Source organism: Mus musculus, chromosome 13, assembly GCF_000001635.26.
Source record: "Mus musculus strain C57BL/6J chromosome 13, GRCm38.p6 C57BL/6J".
Classification (NCBI taxonomy): domain Eukaryota; kingdom Metazoa; phylum Chordata; class Mammalia; order Rodentia; family Muridae; genus Mus; species Mus musculus.
The window spans coordinates 83,636,274-83,660,035 of record NC_000079.6 but is presented as its reverse complement, the minus strand read 5'-3'; the positions used below and the strand labels follow the sequence as shown (position 1 = coordinate 83,660,035).

General features: G+C 38.6%; 1 protein-coding gene and 1 long non-coding RNA gene across 36 annotated transcripts in view; one reads left to right on the top strand and one right to left on the bottom strand.

The window, feature by feature from the left end:
• Mef2c (myocyte enhancer factor 2C) overlaps positions 1-23,762 on the bottom strand; it is a 163,063-nt gene that overhangs the window by 7,044 nt on the left and 132,257 nt on the right. For 21 of the 34 annotated variants that reach the window (XM_006517123.3, NM_001347572.1, NM_001347564.1 and 18 more), the window contains 4 exons: positions 7,050-7,222; positions 5,415-5,438; positions 4,400-4,529; positions 3,684-3,819 (listed from right to left, as the gene is read on the bottom strand). In XM_006517123.3, coding sequence (XP_006517186.1) covers positions 3,684-3,819; positions 4,400-4,529; positions 5,415-5,438; positions 7,050-7,222 — 463 coding nt within the window. The remainder of the gene's footprint in view (positions 1-3,683; positions 3,820-4,399; positions 4,530-5,414; positions 5,439-7,049; positions 7,223-23,762) is intronic. The other 13 variants (NM_001170537.1, NM_025282.3, XM_011244495.3 and 10 more) reach the window with 1 other exon arrangement.
• Positions 1-23,762, top strand: part of Gm52044 — a 26,034-nt gene extending 2,272 nt beyond the window's left edge. For both annotated transcript variants that reach the window (XR_003950630.1, XR_003950629.1), the window contains one exon: positions 1,519-23,762. This is a non-coding gene — a long non-coding RNA (predicted gene, 52044). The remainder of the gene's footprint in view (positions 1-1,518) is intronic.

The window sequence follows — 23,762 nt, the reverse complement described above, 5'->3', positions numbered from 1 at the left end:
GCTTAGTCTGAGCTGGGTAGCTGTTGGAATTAAGTCTGCAGCACAGAACTCTATATGGTGTCTCCAGCTCGACTTCATTTCACTTTACTACAGCCCGCAGCATAGACTGGCTAATCTCTGCTATCAGAGGTACTTTCTTGCCAACAGAAGGCAGCTTTAATACTCCTTAACTGAACATATGCTAGCTTGTTCTTGGGAACAAAATATAGCCGTAGATAATTGTGAGACTACAGGTGTGAGTGACTGAGAAAGAGGTAGGAGGAGGGGCGGGGTCGGGCACTCGGGTAATTTGTCAGGCCCTCTGAGCTACTTCTAATCCACTATACAGGATTTTAAGCTGAGAAAACTTACCCTTCCTTCAAATTTCTCAGAGATAAAGTGTGAATAGTTTTATTTAAGTTCCTCTCACTCTGCACCCCAATCAAATCAGGTTTTCTTACTAGACTTATCTTTTCCCTATCTGTGAGGCAGAGGCTCATTACATATACCAGTCTGGCCTCAAACGTTTAATCCTCCTGTCTCAGCTTCCTAAGTGCTGAGATGATAGGTATGCATATAGCACTCAATTCAATCCTTTTTTTTTTTTAAAAAAAGATCGATTTGTTTTTATTTATGTGTATATGCGTATATGTCTGTGTGAGCATATGTGTGCAGGTGCCTGAGGAGGTCAGGAGAAGGTGTTAGATTCTCCAGAGCTACAGTTACAGGCATTTGTGAAGCACCTGACATGGCTGCTGAGGTTTCTGCCTAACTAGTAAACACTTTTAGTTGCTGAGACACCACCTGCTCAGGCAACGCAGTCCTGGCTGGCCTGGTACTTACTATATAAGGCACTAGCTTGGGACCCCACCAGTCCTTGAGACTAACCTTTTAAGAATAACATTTATTCCATGCCTCCTCCACCCCCAACTCCATTCTCAGTATGGATTGAGTCCTGTCATCAACAACAAGAAAATGTCCCTTTTCTGGAAAATATTGTCCAGAAAGCAGGTTGTCCTTTTCTAGACAGCAATAAAAACAAAACAAAACAAAACAAAACAAAACAAAACAAAACAAAACAAAACAAAACAAAACAAAACCACCTAAAAGTCAAGGGTTGTTCCTCTAAAATGTCGAGTTCCCCTCCAGGCATGTCTCTTTCTACACAAAATTAACATTGCTTCTCATCTAAACTCACCGGATAAAATGCATGCTACATAGTTTAGAAAGCCTAGCTTTGAAGGCAGTGCTTTTAAAGGACAAAGTGCGCTTGTCTTTCGCAGACAAAGAAGAGTTCTATTCTACTCTTGCAATCTGGAGAGAGAATTACAGTAGCCATTTTAGGCTTCTGGGAGGACCGACTTTAGTGGAGCTAAACATCTCTCCCCTTCTTTGCTTAAACTACAGTTCCTATCCAGAGGACGGGCACTCAGCGCAGGTCCGTGAGGTGGTTTGACTTGAGAAACATATTCAGTCCCTTTCACGGTAACTGATCCATTCTCTCATAAACTAAAGCAGTTTATGTACTTTATTTTACAGAAACATTAGAACGTGGGGGCTTTCTACAAAACAGTTTGTAAGGGGATGAGACAGCTTGTCTGAATACACCTTTCAAGAAGCCACCGTGAGAGAGAACTAGGGAGAACATGTATGGTGACAGAAGAGGTGGGTGGTGTTAACAGTGCTTTCCTTCTGAGATGTAGGGATGTGATGAAGATCAAGTGCACACCGTACACTAAACTCAAACTATGCACACGATGGTTGGCTCTGAAAGAAATGGTAGGAATGGAGTCCTCAGCTACTTCAATTCTAGTTTCTTCTAGTCGGGGTCTCCACTCACTCCCTTTTCATTTAAGCCTTGTAGAAATTATGTTTCCTGCTTGTGATAGGTTTTTAAATTGTGGGTATAGTCAAAATAACAGATATGTGTATAACCTCATAACTAAAAATGATCTGGTGTTACAAGCAAAAGAAAAGTGGCATTCTAATGAAATGGCGTGGGACTTAAATGTTTATTGTGAATTTGTTTATTCTGTGTATGTGAGTGCAAGTACATGAACACCTATAGTAACCGATCCTCTCCTTCCACCATGTGGATCCCAGCAATCCAAGTCAGGTAGGTTGTCATAGTTATTAAGTGAGGTTTGGTGACAAGCAGCGTTAGCCCTTGAGCCACCTGGATGGTGTGATTATAGGGCTTTTTGATATGGATAATGTCTTTCAGGGGGATGGAATTTAGTGCTATGACAGATGAATTTTGTGAAAAATGAGAAATGAACAATTCCTTTTCTTACTGACAAGAAGTAGGTCAGTATAATATTGTGACTACGTATGTAAACTCCTGTGGATAGTATTACGAACTTGGTGGCAATTTCCAGAAAATAAAAAGTTATTGCAGCCAGAATCTACTTACATAATTAGCACTGGAGGGAAAGTTTAAATGTCTTAAAAAGAGAAACTCATTGTATAAAATGTAAAATGTAAAATATGTTAAAAGCCTTGATACATCTTCAATGTCAACACTCTTTCAAGAAAGCACAACCATGATGCCATGTGGATTTGCTTCATTGCACACACAGAAGGCTAGGTTTTCCATGGCAGTGAGTAGTCAATGGGGTGGCCGTGGCAAGTGCTGACTGCTGAATGGTATCTCAGAACTCTGGTCTATGTTCTGTCCATACCAAATGATGTTCAGTGGGAGAGGGGAGACAAAGGGGCAAGAACAGCGAGTTGTAGTAATGATTAGTGATGCTTGTTTGCATCACTACCTCCCTAGGCATACAGATACAAGACTAGTTAGTTAATTGGTAACTAAAGTGGCTTAGTAGAAAACTGAAAGTGGGGAGAGCACGTAGGATGTTGGTAAAATATGATAATTTATCTTGAAGTAGTTATATTCCATTTTCTTTTGAGGATTAGCTGAGTTCTGGAATTATTAGTTCAAATTAAAGTGAGGTGTCTGGTATCACTCTTATATGAAGGGGTGCAAATTGTAGATTCAGGGCATTTCTGAAAACCGCTCTATAGATAAACGACAGAAGTCATCTATGACAAAGATATACCTCAAAGCAACCACAAGGGGGCAGAAAGATACATACTTTGACCAGAAAACAACAAAAGTTATTTTTATGCCCAATATTCAGTAATTAGTACTGCATGTGCTAATTAGTATTTGTGCATATATTTTAACACAATGGCTATAACTAGACAACCTATGCTATTATATATGTTACACACATTTAACGCCCGAATAGAAATTCAACACTTGATTCTATGTACAGTAGACTCATATTAGAGGAAATCATGTAGTTTGTACTAAATGAGAACCTCAGCTCAAAAATGTAAAAAAAAAAAAAAAAAAAAAAAAAAAAAAAAAAAAACTATAAATACTTTCAATTTCCCATAAAAACTTCAGAAACCTCACCCAAACCTCCACTACTGACAGAAGGAGGAGGAAACAGACCCTAGAGTATTAAGGAAAGGCTATATATAAAGAATGTGCCTAACTGTTAGCACTCGCCCTTCACCAACAAACACGGGAAGGAATATTTAAGCTACTTGAAATATGTGATCAGAAAGTGGCTTTCCCAGCAATCAAATGTTATGCCCTTTAATGGACATGAAAGCGCATTGTTGAAGACAGACTTCTATCATGTAAAAGATACAGTCTCTGATTATGAAATAAAGACATAACTATTGCTTACCCCAACTGACTGAGGGCAGATGGCGGCATGTTATGTAGGTGCTGCTGCTGCCAGCCAGTTACAGAGCCGAGGTGGAGCGCACTGGCAGTGTTGAAGCCAGACAGAGATGACAGATCTGCGCTACTCAGAGAGTACTCTAGATGGGAGCGAAGGAGCGGCAAGGAGAGAGAGAGAGAGAGAGACAATTAGACTGTCAAATGGTAAGCAAAATCACACAGTTTCAACCTCTAAAACATACTTTGAATCAAAGTTTTTTGATTTAGGAAAAGAAGAAAATAAAACACCACGGATAATTTGAATTTAAAAAGAAAAAAAAAATATTATCCATCTGAGTAAGGATGTCACACTAGATCCACAGTAATAGATCCTGAAATGTTAGCACATTATACTAGCTTTGTTTAAAAGTGTAAAGGATCTATATATTTTATGATCTAGAAATAGGTTTTACATTAAAAATCTTCAAGAAAGTGAGTGTTCTACTACATTAAAGAGACAGTAGCTCAGTTTCTTTGAAATATTGAATTCGATTTGAGTAAATAAAACTTCCCATCACTTAAAAAGGAGCACTGTAGATCACTGAGTAAGACAGAGGTGCTTGTACCATGCATTCTGGACACAGGCCCCACACGAGCTCCCAACAGGGCAAAGAAAATAACTTTTAAAATATGCTTTTTAAAGTGTTTACTGTAATATTTGCACATAGCAAAGCTACTCACCAGTACCATATGTTGTTGAAATGGCTGATGGATATCCTCCCATTCCTTGTCCTGGTAAAGTAGGAGTTGCTACGGAAACCACCGGGGTAGCCAATGACTGAGCCGACTGGGAGTTATTTATCCTTTGATTCTTTTAAAGTAAATAAAAAGACATTATTGGTGGCAGATTTTAAAAAGTTAAAAATATTAGGTCTCACTATTAGTTTTTCACATAAAGAAATAAGTTGGTACAAAGCTCATGAAATTAATCATTTAACATGTGTCTCTATGAACTCTGCCAACCCTATCATTTACAATCCTTCAAGAGACCAGCTGTTGCCATAGTAACCCATTACATCAGTATCTCCTAGGCAACTGAACTAGTAACAAGTACCATAGCTTTATTATGGGTAAAAACAGACTACGTTGAGAACTGATGAAATATGTATACTGTACTGCTATTGTTTCAGTTTTATTCAAATGCAAATTAAAAAATTAAAATCAACCATAGTGGGTTTTGTGATCAGTTCTATGTACAGCAGAGCTGATAGATATGATTCAGGCTATGTTATGGCCAGCAGGTGGCGCTATGACCACTTTCTTCTGCTTCGACTTCCTTGCAAAAGGATGGCAAAGTAGCTAATGCCAGTATTTAACTCCTAATAGCCAGGAGGTAAAGGATGCTTACGCTCAAAATCCTGGTATTTTAAATTTTGAAAGAATAAGTGTCTTACTATTTAATAGCTAAAGATGCATTTTTGTGTTTCTATTTTAGAGTAAGTTCAGTCTTAATATTTAAAACATGGTCTTTAGGTAAAAGGTGGGGACAGAGGAAAAAGGCCTACAAAAACCAGCTATGCTTTCCACAGGCTGTCAATGATCCTAGAAATTAATGGTGTTTAAGCATAATCAGTACCCTCATTTATTGAGGTAAGTTTTAAAATCTTTCTGTTTGATCACAGCTAGCACCTTTCACTGAGGTAGTTCTGTTATCTTCCCGAGCATGCCCTTCAAGGGACGAGTCCTTCCCACTTACCAACAGCAGATCCACATCCTCAGACTGAGAGCATGGGGAAGGAGGGAAGGAGTTTATTAATTAGTGTCTGTAAATATTTATAACTGTGAAAATCTTTCTAGCAAAAGGAGATGCATCTTCTGATAGACGCAACAGTTTAAACAGCTTGGCACACGGGATGCCAAAGACAACTCCTTAACAAAGACATTCTTTGTTTCTCTTAGTGAGGTGTTCCTTGTCTCAAACCTGAAGACTGTCTATCTTGTTTGCAGCACAGGTCATTGTCTCTCTGTTTACTGTTGTGCCCCATACTTTGATAAAAAGATAATAGGAATCTACTTTAAACCCTACTTGCTAGAGGAAAAGGGAGTCATACATGACGAGAGTGAGAGCGAGAGAGAGAGAGAGCGAGAGAGAGAGAGAGAGAGAGAGAGAGAGAGAGAGAGAGAGAGAGAGAGAGAGAGAAAGAGAGAGAAGAGAGAGAGAAAGGGGGGGCTGATCCATGGGAATGTGTCAGTTTTAAGGGATATGGGATAAATGTGATGAGAGACACTGTGTGCCCTGCCTGACCCACACTCACAGCATCACTGTGGGAGGTTTTATTTCTTAGACTCAGGCTTTTCTAAAGGAAATGTCACATGTTATTTGATTTTAGCTAAATGCACAAAATGAATATATAATAAACAATCAGTTCACAGGACTATTTCACTCCTAGGCATGGCACAGAACAGAGAATTCTAAAACAAAGCAAAACAGAAGGAAATGTTTGTGGGGTAATTTAAATCTATCTGCTAAGTCTTTGCTATATATGTTCTCATTGTTAAGTTTTGCTGATTTGGAGAACACTCTGTCATCTATTGATCTATCTATCTATCTATCTATCTATCTATCTATCTATCTATCTTCTATCATTGTACCTACCTACTACCTATCTTTGTTTTTGGGCTTGATACCACAATATTCTTTTCATCTTATGCACAAGTCTCAGAGCAAGAAAATGATACAGCATGAGATTTTATATATGCTTAAGTTTACATTTCATATGTCTATATTTTCACTTAAAAGCTTCTACTACTTATTTTGGTTTAAAATGTAACATTGGTTCTCAAAATTTCTTGGGTTCTGAGAGTTAGATATTTTCATAAACTACAATAGGCAAAGATTAACTGAGACAATGCAAAGGCATATGATATATTAGATATTAAAGAAGTGATATGTAAGAAAGTATTCCCAATTAATGTAAGAAACCTCATTGAGGAATCAGTGAAAGTATTTTTCACTGTCAGTCAGCATTCTGAGAACATAAGTAGCTCAATAATGTAAAAATTCTCTCATGAAATACCCCACATAAGTATGGAATTCCTATGGAATATGATTTGATCAGGGTTAGAATTATTTTTCTAAGTATAAACGGACAGTCTTACGAAGGAATGTTTTTTCTTATTCTAGAAAGACTATCCAGAAGAAGGGTTTATTGGAATTTTTTAATATAGGAAAGGAAAATGCAAAATCAGTGACTACAACCCCATCAATACGATTAAAACATCCTCAGTCAGTGTTAATCGTCTGGGATGTCCTAAGAAATTCCTATCTAGACAATTAGTAGATACAGATAAGATATCATCAACATGTATTAAGAACAGAGCTGTGCATTACCACTGATGGCATCGTGTTCTTGCTGCCAGGTGGGATAAGAACGCGGAGATCTGGCTTACGATTATTCATTCCTAGATTCATAGGGGGAGGAGATTTGGCTTGTATATTCTTGTTCAGGTTACCAGGTGAGACCAGCAGGCCTGGTGAGTTCCGGGGGTTGCCGTATCCATTCCCTGTTAACACAAGAGATGACAAAACTCAGGGAGAAATCGAGGCGTGTGCATGTTTTTAAAGAACAGCTCATATGAAGATAAAAGGATACGCCTAGCTGTGAGTCATACAAATCAACACATGAAGGCTGACTGATTTAACTTCTGTGGGAAAGGCAGCTTGCCAGTTAATTGTTTCATATACCTCCAAAAGGATATTACAAACTTTTTATTTTTATAAGAAGAAAGCAAATCTTTAACTTGATCAGAAATCTGCATATCATATGTTTTTAAAATTTATTATTATTATCATCATTTGTTATTATTATTATTATTTTCTCCCCCTCCTCCACCCTCCGGAAGAGATTCAGACAGCCAGTTCAGGATCTAAGAAAAGTGCATAACTGATCCTGCACTTAATTGACGAGTTTGGCAGAGGCTGGCTGGAGTGACTCACTCTTCCAGTTCTTTGGTTTGGGTTTGATTCTGTGTGTCTGTGTGTCCTCAGATGAAGAAGGGGCAAGGCACCAAGGCTGTAATTTCTAGGGCGGGCGGGCAGGAGGAGGAAAAACTGCACGTACATTTTGCTCTTCAGTCTTCTCCACTCTAAGTGAATACTCTCTCTCCATGGCCTTTCTTACTTCAAGTTTACTCTCCTCACCAAGTTCAGCACATGGCCTGAAGCCTTGCACACTTCCTGCTCCTGAGAATCTTCAAAAGTGGCAGTCCTCAGGCACTGAAACCATGGTGCCTCCAGGCAAGTGCTGACTCATTCAGACACAGGGAGAGTTCACTAATCGCTAAGAATTAAGGCTCTTCCAGAATCTGATATTTAGCCTCCTACTAACAAAGTAGGTATTTGAAAGCCTCTGTTTTCCACTTTTAAAACGCACTACCCTCACTGATAGGAGCAGCTGAGGCGTTGGTTGGAAAGGCATCTTGAAGTGGAGTAGGAGCCAACCTGGGAAGCTATCTGTTGGTTTCCTGAGGGATAATAGGAGAAACCCACTGCTGGATTCAATAATGCTTCCTAGAAAACTAGCCAGTCGTCTTCCAAGTACCATTAAAGGAGATGGTTAATTTTATTGTTATATTCATTATTACCATCATTATAAAACACAACTATCTATTACTCTTAGAAGAAGGAGACCATGTGCTTCTCAGCAGGAAGGCAAAGGCAGCCTTGGAGGGCTCTGAGATTTCTTTGCAGTTAAGCAATGCACACTTATGGAACATGTACAAACAAAAAAAAAAAAACCAAGGGCAAAACGGTTGTAGAATAATATAGATTATATGTTATTCAATATCTATGGGAGAAGAGATTACCTAATGCAAGTTTAGGAAGAGGTAGGAACTAATGTGTATTTCAACAAATGAGAAGAAGAGGTAAGTTAGGCAGCTGACTTCGGTAACTGGGTAAGAGGCAGGCTGAGGGAGGATTTTACCCAGCATCTTTAAGAAAACTGGGAGGGATCTGCTTACAAAGGAGCCAGTGAAAACAGGGTTCTCTTCGTAGGTGCTCTTTGGAGAAGATGGTCAGTGGGGACTTCCAATTTTATGATGATATGTTAGAAGTAGAGACTACCCAGTTTCAGAACAGTGATAGAAACTGGTCCCTGAATGGTTAGACATCTGCAACACTGGAAAGGGTGGTCTTGGAAAAGCCTATGTGTATGGATCTTTCTTGAGTCTATGGCAATAGCTTCAGAAAGAAAACAAGGAGTTGGGAGGGGAACGCACAAGCATGTTTCAAAGAGATACTTACAGAAATGTTTTGCTATGCCAATACTAATTGTATGAAGTCATGGTTTCATTATGACATGCTCGCACACTTACACAATGCACTTCAATATATTCACCTTCTCTTGTTCCTTCTACCCCACGTTGGCTCCTTTCTTCCCAAACTGTCCCACTGGGGACTCTCTGAATTAAAATATATTTGGGTCATGTGGTCCAAAACACACTTATTCTTCATATCCAATTCATTTACCTGCTTTGTTTCATGAATAAATGAATAGGCTGAATATATAAAAACTCGCAAGGTTCAATCTTGCAACTGGATCATGGTAAAAATTAACAAGTATCTTGAGGCAAAATGAAAATAAAACAAATGAAACATCCCCAAAACAAGTGCCAACTACAAAGTCGTTGTTTAAGAAATTTGCACCGAATTTGAATACAAATTAGTCTTCTATAATAAAACATCAAGAAAAGTTGCTAAATTATAGCTAGGAAAATATGTCAAACCCCAAATTATCTGTTACAGTTAATTTGGACAGTGTTTGATGGTAAAAGTTCTTACTTGAAACAATACATTTACCCTTTCTCACTAAAAGAAATATAAACAAATCGTACTCTGTAAGAAAGATAATGGGTGAGTTAGGCTGCACAGAGGAGTTCTGTGTTTAATGGGTCTCCTTGGAACGTTATTTTGTGTTAGGGCCTTTAACAGAATTGTAGAGTCCCTACACGAAAAGGAAAGGAGGAGACCAAGATATCTGCAGCATGCATTCCTGCCTGCTGAAGTTTGAGTGCGCGCGCGCGCACACACACACACACACACACACACACAGACACACACACACACACACACACACACACACACACACAGACACACATCACAAACATGTTAACCCTCTGTGAGATCTGGTTTAAATAAACAATCAAATGGAAAGTTAGCCAAGTAATTTCAAAAGAAGAAGAAGAAGAAATGTCAGTTAAGCAGGGCAGTGAAGCCTGAAAGGATGAGAAACTAAAATCCTGCCTGGGTAGATGCTGGTGCTGGTTTGCATGGAGCAGTAATTCTGCTAAAAGGAAGTAAAACCACTTCACGACATGTGCTGTCCTAAGATAGGACAAGCACGGGGCCAGTGTGAGAAAGTGGAGAGCTTCACAGAGGCTGTGCAAAAAAAAAGTCTCTTCAAAAACATTTTCTATGGTAAACTCAGAGACAGTCCAAAAAAAGCCCCAGTCTTTCTGCCCACATTTTAAAACAGCGCTTTGGAGCGGCAGTGAGCAGGGGAAAAGGAAGCACACATACGTGGTTTTCCACTCAGTAAACACCTCAGAAGCAAAAAATGGAATCAAAAGCATTCTATGTCTCTCTTGAAATATGTGCTGCTATTTGGAAATTACACCATTTTAGAAGATTAGTTCCATAGTTTTAAGGTGTCATGTACATGTTAACCCTGTGTGAGATCTGGTTTAAATAAACAATCAAATGGAAAATTAGCCAAGTAATTTCAAAAGAAGAAGGATAAATGGCAGTTAAGCATGACATTTTTACACTTATATTTTCGGAGCATAAAATTATTTTTTATGAACAAATAAATGCTATTTTTTATGAGTGAATTTCTGCTATTTTTAGAATATTGTGCCAGCTAGCATTTTGGAGAAGTATAATAACCATTTCTGTTTCCAGCCACCAAATTGTTATTCTTTTGGCATAATATAGATTCAGGAATGTGAGACTGTGGACCCTAGACCAGTGATATTGAAACCTATCATTTGGAAGTCAATGATGAATGCATGTGTGTGGCTCATTGCTAAGAAGAGCCTGCATTTAAGTTGGCTGGGAAACCGCAGCCTCCTTTTCGCTCAGAATGCTTTGGCCTGTGTGGAGGCTGAGGGCCCACCTTAAGATAAATTCACCAGAGAGCATGGCCACACTTAACTTCAGGGACCCAGGAGGTGGGAAACACCACCTCTCGACAACCTTCTAATATACAGATTCAACTTTCTTGATGCTATGTTTCAAAATTATACTCTACTGGGACAATTATCAATTTAGACGTGACCGTATGCAGATGTCACATTCTTCTGACCACTTGAAAGGACAAAAATTATAACGTATGGTAAATGGATTTCCTGATTATACATTATAGGAAAATGAGGTACAGAGTGACTTTAGAGTTCAATGAAGCTTTTATAGTTTCATTTGATTAAAAATATTGTTTCTTATGAACCAATTTAGGCTTTTATGATGTAGTCACGTGAAGGATAACAGATTCTACCTCTGCTCCTACAAGTGTCTAATAAACAATGAAAGCAGTGTAAATAGTCAAGATTTCAAATATAGTGGTAATTTTTCCCCACAGTTAACTTAAAAGCACTTTTCTGCCTTTTCTACTTCATTTGATTTTACTCACTCCTACTTTAGGAAGCTGTAAATTTAGAGAACACCCTCCTGGCTGCAAACGTTATGAGGCAGGTTCTTGGCTTTGTTGCACAGTGCTCTGTTGAGCATGCTCTCCTCTGAGCCCATAGGGCCACAACTTTCTTGGACGCTTAGGCATTAGGAGCCTTGTCATTTATTCTTTGCTTGTTTTAACTTTCAATTATAAATAAAAGCACATAATATTTATAAGCACAAAGCTGAAGCTAATATTTGGGCTTGTTAATTCTTGCTCTCTTCCTTCCATCTCTATATTCTACAAGATACCAAATCTTGTCCAAATTTCTTATGAAAAAAAGGCTGCTTGCATTTTTTATTTTTAACCTTTTTTTTTTCTGTAGGCTTCAATCCCCATTTGACCAAGTCTTTCAAAGTCCTTCAACCATTCCTTATTTTCTGTTTGAAGGACTTCTCTCCATATCCTAAATTCAGCTCCGGTAAAGTCTGAGCTGTATGCAAGCTTCTTTGTACATGTGTGATGTTAGCTAGCACACTTGGGGACATCATTGTGTCTAGTTCTGATTCTCCAAGTACTGTTCAACACAGCTGAATCAGTATACCTGCCTGTCTCTCATGGCTTTCTATAGTCGACTCATGATGTCTAACCTAATTTCCAATGGCCTCCATCAGTCTCACATCCTCTGAACATGCCTGAGTCTTTGCTCTGTTAATTCAAGGACTGGCAGTGTTCACTCTCCTGTTTCATTCAAATTTGTCTTTTAAGGAGAAGCTACAGTGGCAACTGTTTCATGGTGCTTTTCAGATAACTTCTGTCTATATTGCACTAACCCTACTCCAAATTTCTGCTGCAATTAGAGGCAGTGATACTACGTGGTGGGTCATTTGTGTAACATTTCATATATTGGAGAAACATGCAAAGTAAGCTAGAGGGTTAGGAGTTGCTCAGAAATGGCACCAACAAGTAAGTTACTAGGGAACAGGAAGTAACAACTGAAGATGCAATAAATGACTTGTTAAACTTAGTCACTGAGGGTCTCTCCTCGTTACGCTACTTGTGAAATTTTTCTATTTGGATCATCATTATACTTTGGTGGCCAACTGTACCAATAAAACAAGCTAACAACCATATGGCATGGATTCGCAGAAGCAAGGTGACTATCTGTCTGCTGAAGGTAATTGAACCTTCTTGTCAGTTTGTCATGCCCATGATCCAGTCTATACTGCATGGCAATGTGTACCTTGAGGCAGGATGACGTAAGGTGGGCATTTCCCCCCCAAGGAATCAGAGAATTTAAGAGGACTGAGCTTTCCTACTGCCATAGGATCTCTCTTAATGTAACTCTCAAAGATTGTCTTAAGTAAAACTTGGTTAAAAATGGTGGACAGTAATACGGATTCATAGCACGTGACTAAAGCAATGCTATTTGTATTCCTGTGATATTTTGTTGCTTGTAAATAAGTTTTTACTATTAAAAATATAAAGGTTTCAGTATCTAACAGAAGAAACACCAACATTAGATGCCCATTATTTCTTAGTCCTCAATAAAATATGTGCTTGAAAAAAAATGGTGGACAGTGCCCACTAAGGGGAAATAAGGTTAGAAGGTTAAGAAAGACTTTTCAGACACAGAGAGCACAAAACCACAAGGTTGCTGGATCCTGACAATTTAAGAAGGAAAGTGTTCTGTGAAGGTAAAATACTGTCTGTCTTAGAATATACAGTTTTCAATATTTGAAAAGGTGGGATTAGTCAATGCCGTACCTTGGAACATGTTGACTTCATACTAAACTCTTACTGTCCTATGGGAAATGTGCAGCCAAGGAAAGCTCCTGAGTAATTAGCACTGGAAGCATAACTTGGTGTGTTATGAGACAAATTCTTAAAATGGGTTAGGCTGCTATCCGGGAAGCTGATGCACTGAACACACTAAACACACAGATGAGAAGAGACAGCAGAGATGGCTGGTTTACTGGCAGTCAGGAGCTGGCCATGAAGAGAGCCAAAGCAGGTTAACTCAGGTTCTAACGATGCTTCCTTCCATCAAAGTTCCTTCAACTGGAGAGAGCTTTTGCCTTCTCAGTATTGTGTAAGACAAGAGAAGCCTCAGTGTAATGCGAGTCCGAGGCACACTTTGTCAACTGGCCATAGAACAATAGCAACAATAGCAAACACCTCAAAGCCTCATCTGTCAACCATCTGACACCAAGCATACACATTCTCTCCCCACAGCGGTACCAGGTACCCCAAAATGGCCATGTGGCTGGCATGACAGATGGACAGAAAAGACCATTAATCCTCACAAGAATAATCCTGTGAGATGTTAAAAGTATCTTATCATTTGCATAATGAAAAAAGAGCAAAGAACAGGGAGGCCTAGTAACCTGCTCAACATCAGAGAACCAACTGTCTATGGAGGCATAATGTGAACTCGAGCAGCAGGTCCATGCACTGCAGAAGCTGCCTTGCTCACTGAAGATCAGGATCTAGATTTGAAAGGCTTTTACATATTGTCTCACTCCGAAGGATTACAAAGGAAGAGAACTGTGAAGAGTGGGGACAGGAGCCTTAGCTGGTCGAAGCCAAAGGAGATGTGGAACTTTGAAGGCCACATTCCAGGACACTGCAGATAGTAACAATGATACTGCAGAGGGTAACCTAGGAACAGAGCTCTTGCCTGGGATTGGAGAAGCCCTGGGTTGAATCCTTAGCATTGCAAGATAAAAATCAAACAAGGCAAAATAAGGTAAAGCAAACTAAGCCATATTAAGACTGGTTTGGGAGACAATTTATATAGAAAGGCAGAGAATGGCGATGCAGCAAGCTATTTCTGGTCTCCCTGAGAGCACTTACACTAGACAGGGTATGATGTGTTTAGATGCCAGATGTGCTGGAGAAGCTACTCTAGTGTATTGTATTGGTGGATGACTAGATATACATTACAATGAGACTTTGTAAAATTTTTATCAAGACTAAAGATATTTACCAATTTACTGTCAATCAAAAGGAGTAGCTCCTATTAGAACCCCTTAACACAACAGAAAAATATCTAGTATCGTATGGTGCCTATTATTAGTTCTTTGAAAACAATTATCAGAATTTAGAATTGTTTTGTGTGGTGATTTGTTAGTAGCATCTGATTTGGGCACGTTTGGGGGAAACTGCCACAGGGAGACAGTAAGATGAACACACAGCTAAACACGTCATGGATCGATTTGTTGCCTTCTCCTCTGCTAAGTGTTTAAGCCACTTAGACTTCTTGTAATTTTAATTTGTTTTATGCTGGTGATTGAACCTAAGACCTTACATATGCTGAGCATATGCTTTTCTACTGAGTTATGTCCATAGCCCCTTAATTCTGCTTTTATTAGAATCATTTTGAAAATACTTTCCATACACTGACTAGTTAAATAGGAGCGGCCATATTGATGCAAACACTGTCACCGCCATCAACCCAATTTACATTTGACTTTTTAAAAGTTCTAAGACTGCAAGTTAGCTTTTTAACAAACGGTGGTGCCATTTTATGTCTCAAACCTGCGTATATCTTTAAATAATGATCTCAAACTGTATATAGTCAATTTGCAAGGACTACCCCATAGTTTGCTGAAAAGACATTCTTGAACAATGCCTTTGGATGAGGATTTGACTTTCTAGATTGCAGTCATATTACTGTGCACTGAATTCCTGAACCCCATTAAGAATTTGAAATAAAATGATTTTCAGATGTTATAAATAAAAACAAGGGTTTTTATTTTAATTTAAAAAAAAGAGTTCATTTTTTATGGAAGGCTCTAAGAGAAGAAGCAACCTGGTGACATTTTGGGAATGAAGTCAGGAAATGACGAAAGTTTCAGCCTGCTGTAGATGGATGAATTCAGACCTCTGGTTCTTGTCCTACTAAAGACTCCTAATTACAGAGTCTATCCTCAGAATCCCGTTTCTTCTCTTTCTGGGACTTCTCAAGGAAAGTATAATAGCCTTGGACTGTGAGGAAACTACTGTGAAGTCCTGTTCCCTCAGTGGGTTTCAGTGAACTACGCTGAGATGGACCACCTTGTGGGCAGCAGATGATCGGAGAGTACTCTGCTTCATTTTGTTAGCAGGCAGCCAGTCTCAAGGGCACCACATCTAGCCTGCTTGACTTTGATGTTTGGGAACTATTGTTTGTTTCATGCTGTGTGTGTGTGTGTGTGTGTGTGTGTGTGTGTATCTTTAGGGGGCAGAGGCTAAAAAATCATGTTTCTCTCCTTGTTTTAAGAGAGGGTCTCTTACTGAGCCTGGAAACCACTGAGTTGGCTTGTTGCTTAGCCAGGGATCTTCCTGTCTCTGTCACCTAAACACTGGGGTTACAGGCATGCACTTCCAAGCCTGTCCTTTATATAGGTTCTTTAGATCTGTCTTGGCTTCTCATGTATGGGTACCAAACATTATGTACTGAGACTTTGGCCCAGCATTGCTAAACACCTTCTGTGAAATTCCTGGGTTTATCAGTGAAGGAGGGATTAGCTTCCACAGAGCATGTGCTGTTTGCTCAAGATGTTGAAGCAGAAGTATAGGGCTTCTACTTAGACAGAGTGGAGTCGCTAAGGAGAGGGAGTCCATGTCAAAGCATGCCTGTGCTTTCTTCTGTCCTAATCATCATGCAGGCCTTGCTTTGTCACCCAACTTTTAATGATTGAGGAAACTGAAGTTAAGGAGGCGTCTCCAATCCCTGGGCAGCAAATGTGAGAGCTTTGGTACATATCCAAATGTGGGCCTCCACTGCTTCACTACAAAGGCCAGATGTTTGGAATTTAGCATGCCCTGCATATTTCCCGCATCTCTGAAAAAGCCCTCGTTTGTGAGGTAGGAAGAGGAGGACAATCTGACTTTCCCATGCACGCAGGCTCTAGAAGATCCTCATGCTTTGGGTAGTGACTTACTTGAAGGATAGTTTTTAATGGCATCGTAAAAATGGCATCAAACTTCACTATCTTAAAAAAAAATCCATTTAACCATGAATGATAGATTTATGACTCACTTAACTGTTCACTTCTTGAGATTTTTTGGGGCTGTCTCTTTGAAAAAAATGAGGGGGTGTCTTCATTATTGACACAATCGTTCGTTCTTTCAGTCATTTTTTTCTAAACAAAAATATTGAGACAGTATAAATTAGGGAGAACGTGACAGAAGAGAAGGAATAATGACTTGTGGTTTTAACATTTACACAACTGCTTTGAACACATCCGAAGTTCATAATGTTCAAAGAGAACTGCGTGGCACTGCGCTTGCTGCGCTCGCTCACACGCTGCCTCAGAGTTAGTAATGTACTCGCTTCACCCACACTTCCCAAGGATGTAGCCTAGACCTGGCATCGTGTATATTTAATGAAGTTGCACTTTTTCCTGGTTAGAAATCCAAGGATATGGATAATTGTGACACTAAGTCAACATTTATTAACAAGAACTTACTCTAGCGTAGGAACTGTGTTGGAACCCTGTGCTATCTCATGAGACTGGTTCCTACATCGATCTTGCACAATAAAATTTTACACTTTTTAAAGACAAGAATGTCAACTTTAGAGAAGCTTGAATATCAGGTGTTTCCTTGGGTTATTTTTATTATTTTCAATGTATGCCAATGTATGCATATTTTTCCAAAGCAAGTAATTTCCAAGGCAAAACTCTGCTTCATGACCTTATTGTTTTCATTAGATTTAATACTTGTGCTAACTAAAAATTGTTTTTCCATGTTTGCTATAAAAATGAGTACTATCATATTTGAATACGTAAATTAGCCAAAGATAGACTTGCTCCTGCTCCTGTAACAACTGTGTTAGTCCAGCAGGTTCCCCTTCTAGTTCAGAACAAAAGCAGAATCCATTTTTTTGGCATAATGTGGATGAGAAATTCTGAAAGAGTGACATCGTGCTTAGGAAGGCAGCTGAACACTTCAATACTTGAGTTCAAGCAATTGGAACAGTGTCATCGTAAGTAAGCGTATGCATCCTTAGGACCCAGGGACACTTTGATGTGAACTAAAACTGTTGCTCAAGATTTTAGTATCTCCAGTTCTACTGCCTTAAAATAACTAATGTCTCCCAAACAGGAGGTGCCATGATGGCACACTCATTGAACTGAAATTCAACTGAAATATATTATGTAAGTCTAACTACAAAATCTAAGTTCTTGGAAAAATAAATTTTCCAAATGTACAAAACTATGCTCTTGGCGGTCTCATAGCCTCCAATGAAGAAGCCCACAGGAGGTAAGGCATTGATTCAAGAGAGGTACACTTGAACCACACCCTCCTTTTCAGCAGCTGCTGTCTAGTTATGTGTAATATAAGTTCCTCGTGGTCACATTGTGTGTGTGTGTGTGTGTGTGTGTGTGTGTATGTTTTACTGTGTTATCTACAAATAAAATTTCAGTGGGTAAAAGTGCCTACTACTAAGCTTGCCAATCTAAGTTCAGTCCCTGGGATCCACATAATGGAAGGAGAGACTCAACTCTTTCGAGTTGTCCTCTGTAAATCAGGCAAGTTCCATGGCATTCCCTTTAATGCACAAGTAAATAAATAATTGTAACAAAATTTATATAAAAACTAAATACAAGCTATGGAAAACAAACAAACAAATATTATGGTGATATCATAATAGGGCAGAGAGAACCAGGAAGACAGGGTAGTGGACCAGATAACCTAAAAGGCATTCATGAAAAAGGGAGACTCAGCTTTTAAAACTAGTATTTGGAGGGGCATATTAACTGTTTAACCTTAAAATAAAAATTACCAAAGTTTTATTAGCAGTCACACTTTTACATAGAATTTATAAGATATGCATGAAGATGTAAATTTTTACATTGCTTTTCGAAACACAAATGATATGTGGGTGACTAAAAATACTCTGAAAGCTGAGCATAGTGCGACATACACATCTGTAGCCACAGCTAATCAGAAAGATCAGAAATGGGAATCACTTCAGTATGTGAGCTCTGACTATCCTGGGTAACACTCTAAAACCGTCACAAGAAAACAAACCTAGTTTGGGAAGGTAGAACTACTGATTAAAGAAGGGCTCCAACATCTGCTTGAAGATGCTAGAGAAGTGGTTCTCAACCTGTGGGTCATGACTGTGGGGGATATCTAATAACCCTTTGACAGGGGTCTCCCAAGACTATCAGAAAACACAGATACTTAACATTATGATTTAGCAACAAAAATAACTTTATGGTTGATGGTCACCACAACATAAGAGTCACAGCATTAGGAAGGTTGGGGACTGCTGCTCTAGGAAGCTATACACCAAGAGATTTTCCTTTTCTTTCTATGGAAATCAAACTCCTTAGGTGTTAAATGAGAGCCCAGGAATTGAAGGTGGGTCTTATGTGCTGAGCTAGCTTGTGCATTTTCTCTTATGTCTCTCTTTAAGCCTGCCTTCCTCAGACTAGTGTCAACCCTTGGAGAAGGGTGCCAGGGCTCTGTTTTATACAAAAAACCTGTAAGGTATGATACATGGGCAGTGAGATACTGATTTTTCTGGCAGTAATTGTGTATCATGTGTTCTAGATTATCAATTAGCAAACCAAGTGTGCCCCCCCTCCACTTAATAAATCTTATTAACCTTGGTTAATTTTAGGTTAAAAATAACACTGGTATTTAGTTTCTTAGATAATAATAAAGCAAGGATGTAGGATCTTTATTTATGTTTTGGAAACTTCCAAGGTAAAATTGAAAGTGAATTTAGAGTTTCTTTTTCTTTCTATTCCAGACAATACAAGCTAACAGAACAACACTTTTATAGCAGAACATAACAATTAGCCCATTTTTCCTCATATGCTACCTAATAATATTTCTAAAATACAAAAATATGGCTGGTAATATACCTCAACCTTCCAAACAAATTGAAATGCAAATTATATACTTATACTAAAATTGGTTTTCTTATTTGAGAGCAATCAGTTGGTATATATATTTTCTGGAAATGATGGAATTTGAATTTTGTTGTTGTTGTTTTAAAGCAAAATGCCAACTTATTAAGCCATCTTTGTCATTTGAAATTTTATTCACTTCATCAATTGTTAAACATGCTTGGGGCAATAAAAGGCCACCTCAGGACTTAAGCACTCCACGTTCATGACTATTCTAAGTCAGTTCTATATTGTAGTATGCTAATTCTTTTCTTTTCACTGCTGTGTGAAAAACTGTTTTTCAAGAGAGTTTCTCTGTGCAGGCCTGGCTGTCCTGGATCTCACTCTGTGTATAGACCAGGCTGGCCTCAAACTCAGAGATCTGCCTGGCTCTCTGCTACATATATTTTATAAAGTATAAATGTTGGTGATTATGCCCACAAAACATTGTTTGTAAATGGATTATAACAATAACTGTGTCTTAGCTTCATTGTGAGTACTCAGCTTAAGATGTTGTGAGTGAAGATCTCCCTAGGCCTATCTACAGCCTGGAAAGCAGGTCCTGTTATTTGTCTCTCTGCGTATCCATGGCAGTACAATGCAATCCACATATCTCTACCTATTTAGCTGATGTAAATTAAGCATTCCAGAAGTGGCAGTGCTTGACAACCAAATGCATAAAATAGTAAACAATTGACAATCAAAATAAGGAAACAGCTGTTGGTTTCTTTTTATAAAAAATGATATGTAATTTACAATGACTACCAATTAAAATTATTAACCAATATACATAAATTTTCTTTGTCTTATTGTCAAGTAGCTATGTGGATTATCATATTTTCTTAATTTTTCAAAATGATTTCTGAAGCCCCCCCTTTCCCAGATTAAGTCTTAATCATGAATCAGTAAGTATGTGAGCCTTCTGCTCTGTAAAAGGTACGCATATTAACGAAGTAAAAGGAGAAGATATTCATGTGATAGTGCATGATCCAGCACAAGGCACTGCTGTGCTTATGGTTATTTCCATTAAATGTGATGATTACAACAAAACTTCAACGGAACTTGATCTTACAGTCATCAATAACCACTTAGATTAACATGTTAAGAGCTTTAATGTACAGAGACATGACAAAATGTGATTTTTAAAAGCAGTGACGTCTCATTTTGGTTGTTGAAAGAGATAAGTCGTGGATGAGTAGCTGTCAACTGAAAGCCAGAAGTGTCACTGTCACTAATGTATTATAATGACTTGCTGTATATATCTCTTGCATGAAGCTCACAAGCCCATTTCACTACTGCTTCAGTACAGCTTGCCTTCCTCTTGGTAATTATTTCAATATAAGCGATGATGAGGGATTCATTGTTTTAAGCAGTGATCTGTGATGGTATGAGGTACCAATCCACATTTTCACTCTCTGCTGCATATTAGTTATTTCTTCCTCCCCCAACAAAAGTATCAGAGAATGAAGTAAAACCTTGCTCTATCAGCCAATGGGGCTCAGCCATTTTATCAACATTCACTTCATATTATATAAATGCATTTTCGTTTTAAAGAACATATCAAGGGTTTTTGTGTTTAAAGTTACAGTTACTTTAAAATAGTCTCACTTTTAGTAGTACTACTATAGCTCTATCTGTCCGAGATTGGTGCTTTATTCAGTGAACAAACATTTACTGAGCATCTTCTGTGTGCTAACCGTTATGTATTGAGCAGAGACACAGCTAAGCCTGGTCTGCCCCAGACAGCAGTGTCCAGGAGAGAAATGTGCAGAGGCTGAAATCACAGTGCAAAGAGAGACACTGAATGTCAGTGCAGGTGGTGGCACAGTGCACAGAAGGCAGGTGCAGGACTCTGTCCAACAGTGCACAGGAGCTCAAAGCAAGGAACAGGAGGAAGAGTTAGGAAATGTATGATGTAATGGGAGTGCCACTGCCCAGGACGTGACAGCATAGCAAGGCAGTTAGAAAAATAGTTTCTGCGGATGGTCTTCTTGGGTTCTACCTTAGACCATTAACTACCTGCCCCATGACTTGACTTACCCATCTGTAGAGATGAGATGGCACAATGGGAGCAGCTACTTTAAAAGACAGCCATGAGGTTGACTGAGGCACTTTACTCATTTTGTAAAAAAAAAAAAATGCCTGTTATGAATTATTCAATTGCTTGTTACTAGTAAAGGTGGAGTAGTGATGCTTTGGCTGGCAGTGGCAGAAAAGGATGCCAGCTGGAAAAGTAGGAGAGGTCAGACAGACATAAGTGGCTCAGTTAATCCTGAGAGTTCCGTGCATGTAAACGATGGCATATAATTAGTCTGAGGCATTGAGAAAGTCTGATCAGATGTAGGGAAACTAATGAGGAATGTGACATGGAACAGAAAGATGGAAACTCTGGAGAGAGCCTAGGAGCAGTGCTGCGAGTGAACCAGGACACCAAGATGGGAATGGAGAGAGAGGAGCTGTCCTAGGAAGTATCCTGGAAATCCAGTTAGCGAGACTAGGTGGATTGCAGGATAATGGCACAATGGCTCAGAGAGTAAGTAGAAAATGTCTATATGTAAACAAGCTGAGCTGAGAAAGAGAATGCTTGTCTATCTGATTGGAATTGTTCAGGCACACAATAAATGTTACTTCTTCCCCTTGTGACACTATATCTTTTTTTTTAACTTGTTTTTTTTTTTTTTAAACAAACAACAGAGTGTAAGAAGTATATAATTTGGTTGCAGTCTTGTCATTTGGGCTTATAGTTTCTAAGTCTGAGATCTTGAGTATAAGTGACAATGTCAAACATTTGGAAGCTATCTTTTGGTAATTTTGCTTTAGGTTTCTTCACTGACAGCGCGGACTTTCTGACTGGCCTTGGTTCCCCTTGGTGCTATGTGATTCTCTGACATCAGTACAGATATATCCAGTCTTGACATATGATACTGGCTGGCATCATACAGAAGGCAGAGATGAGTGAGCTTACAAGCAGGGCATGGCTACGCTCAAGATTAAATGGCATCTGTAACAGGTGTCCCTTGGAACCAGGGTCAGAAAGGGCTTCTTGCTCTGTCTAAAGGAAATTATGAAGTAGTTCTTATACAATGATGTAGAAACTATGAAAATCATACATGTGTGACTATGACACACCAGAAAATTATATTTAGTAACAGGGTACAGCTACAGACTTTCCTTTTGCTTCCTTCTCTTTTTGTATCTGTGTGTATGCAATGTATGGATGTATGTTTTTGAGTAGGCATGGTCATGGGGTCAGTGCCACAGTCAACGGTGGGAAAACAACCTTGAGCATCAGTCGGGCCTGAAACAGGGGCTTCACCTGTTGCTCAGTGTTATATATATATATATATATATATATATATATATATATATATATATATATATATATATATATGTATATATATATATATCCAACTAACTGGCTCATGAGCACATCGTCCTGTGTCTGCCTCCCATTTCTCTACAGGAACATGATATAATTACAGAAGCCTCAACGCTCAGATTGTCAGGCATGCTTAGCAAGCAGTTTGCCCACTGAGCCATACCCCAGCCCGAGTCACTCTATTTTTAAATATAAGGAGTCTGCCTATAGCATAGGTTCTGAGGCAGCAGGATGAATTTGCTTAACTTCGGAGATCTTTTTAATGATTCTACATTCTGTATATGGTAATTTTTATATTTAGAAGACTGAATATCTTCTTTATTCTTAGAGAATGATTACATTTAGTAAGCTGTCAGGCAATTAACAAAAACAGCAAAACTGAACAATCAAACACCTTTTATTTTCAACATTAGATTTTAAAGTATTTTTGCTACTTAATAGTAACAAAAGACCATTTACATCCAAATTTAGTAACCCAAGTTTTTTTTGTTTGTTTTGTTTTTTACCTACACTTATGAAACAGAAAAATTGAAAACGTTTTTATTAACCTTTTACTTCCATTACTGACTGTTCCTTTAATAGTGGCTTGCTGAAATGCCAGACAGAGTCATGACATGGAGAATGCTCTTCTTGGTTATGCTTTGGTCCTGCCCAACCGGTAGGTGAGTGGTGATGACCCACCTAATCCCACCACTGATCGTAACCAATGTGTGGTTAGGATTTCAGTTCAGAAAAAACCTGACTAGACTTGTTTTGGTTCTTGAATTTTGAGCTTACTACTTTCAAAATATTTTCTGAGGGGGAAAAATTGAATATGACAAATTCACTGTCTAGAAAAATGGTATTGAATCTCTTTACTGGTTTGGCTGTACCTAAGTTTTTATAAACTATGTAAAATTGGGAGCTCCAACTACTCATTCTTTCAATTTACTTTCTGTGTCGTTGTGGCACTTTTTCTGCATCATTAACTGAAGCAGTAAAAAAACTAATACCCAGAAGAGATACCACCTCCAGCAGATGTATGTATAAAAATGTTTTTATATGCCAATTTTCCTTATCTTCTTTCTTATAATTAGCAGGTTATTATATTTGACCTGAGCAAAATGTTTTAATTAAGCTGTCCATGCATATTTCAATAAACTTGATTTTTTTGACACTTCAAA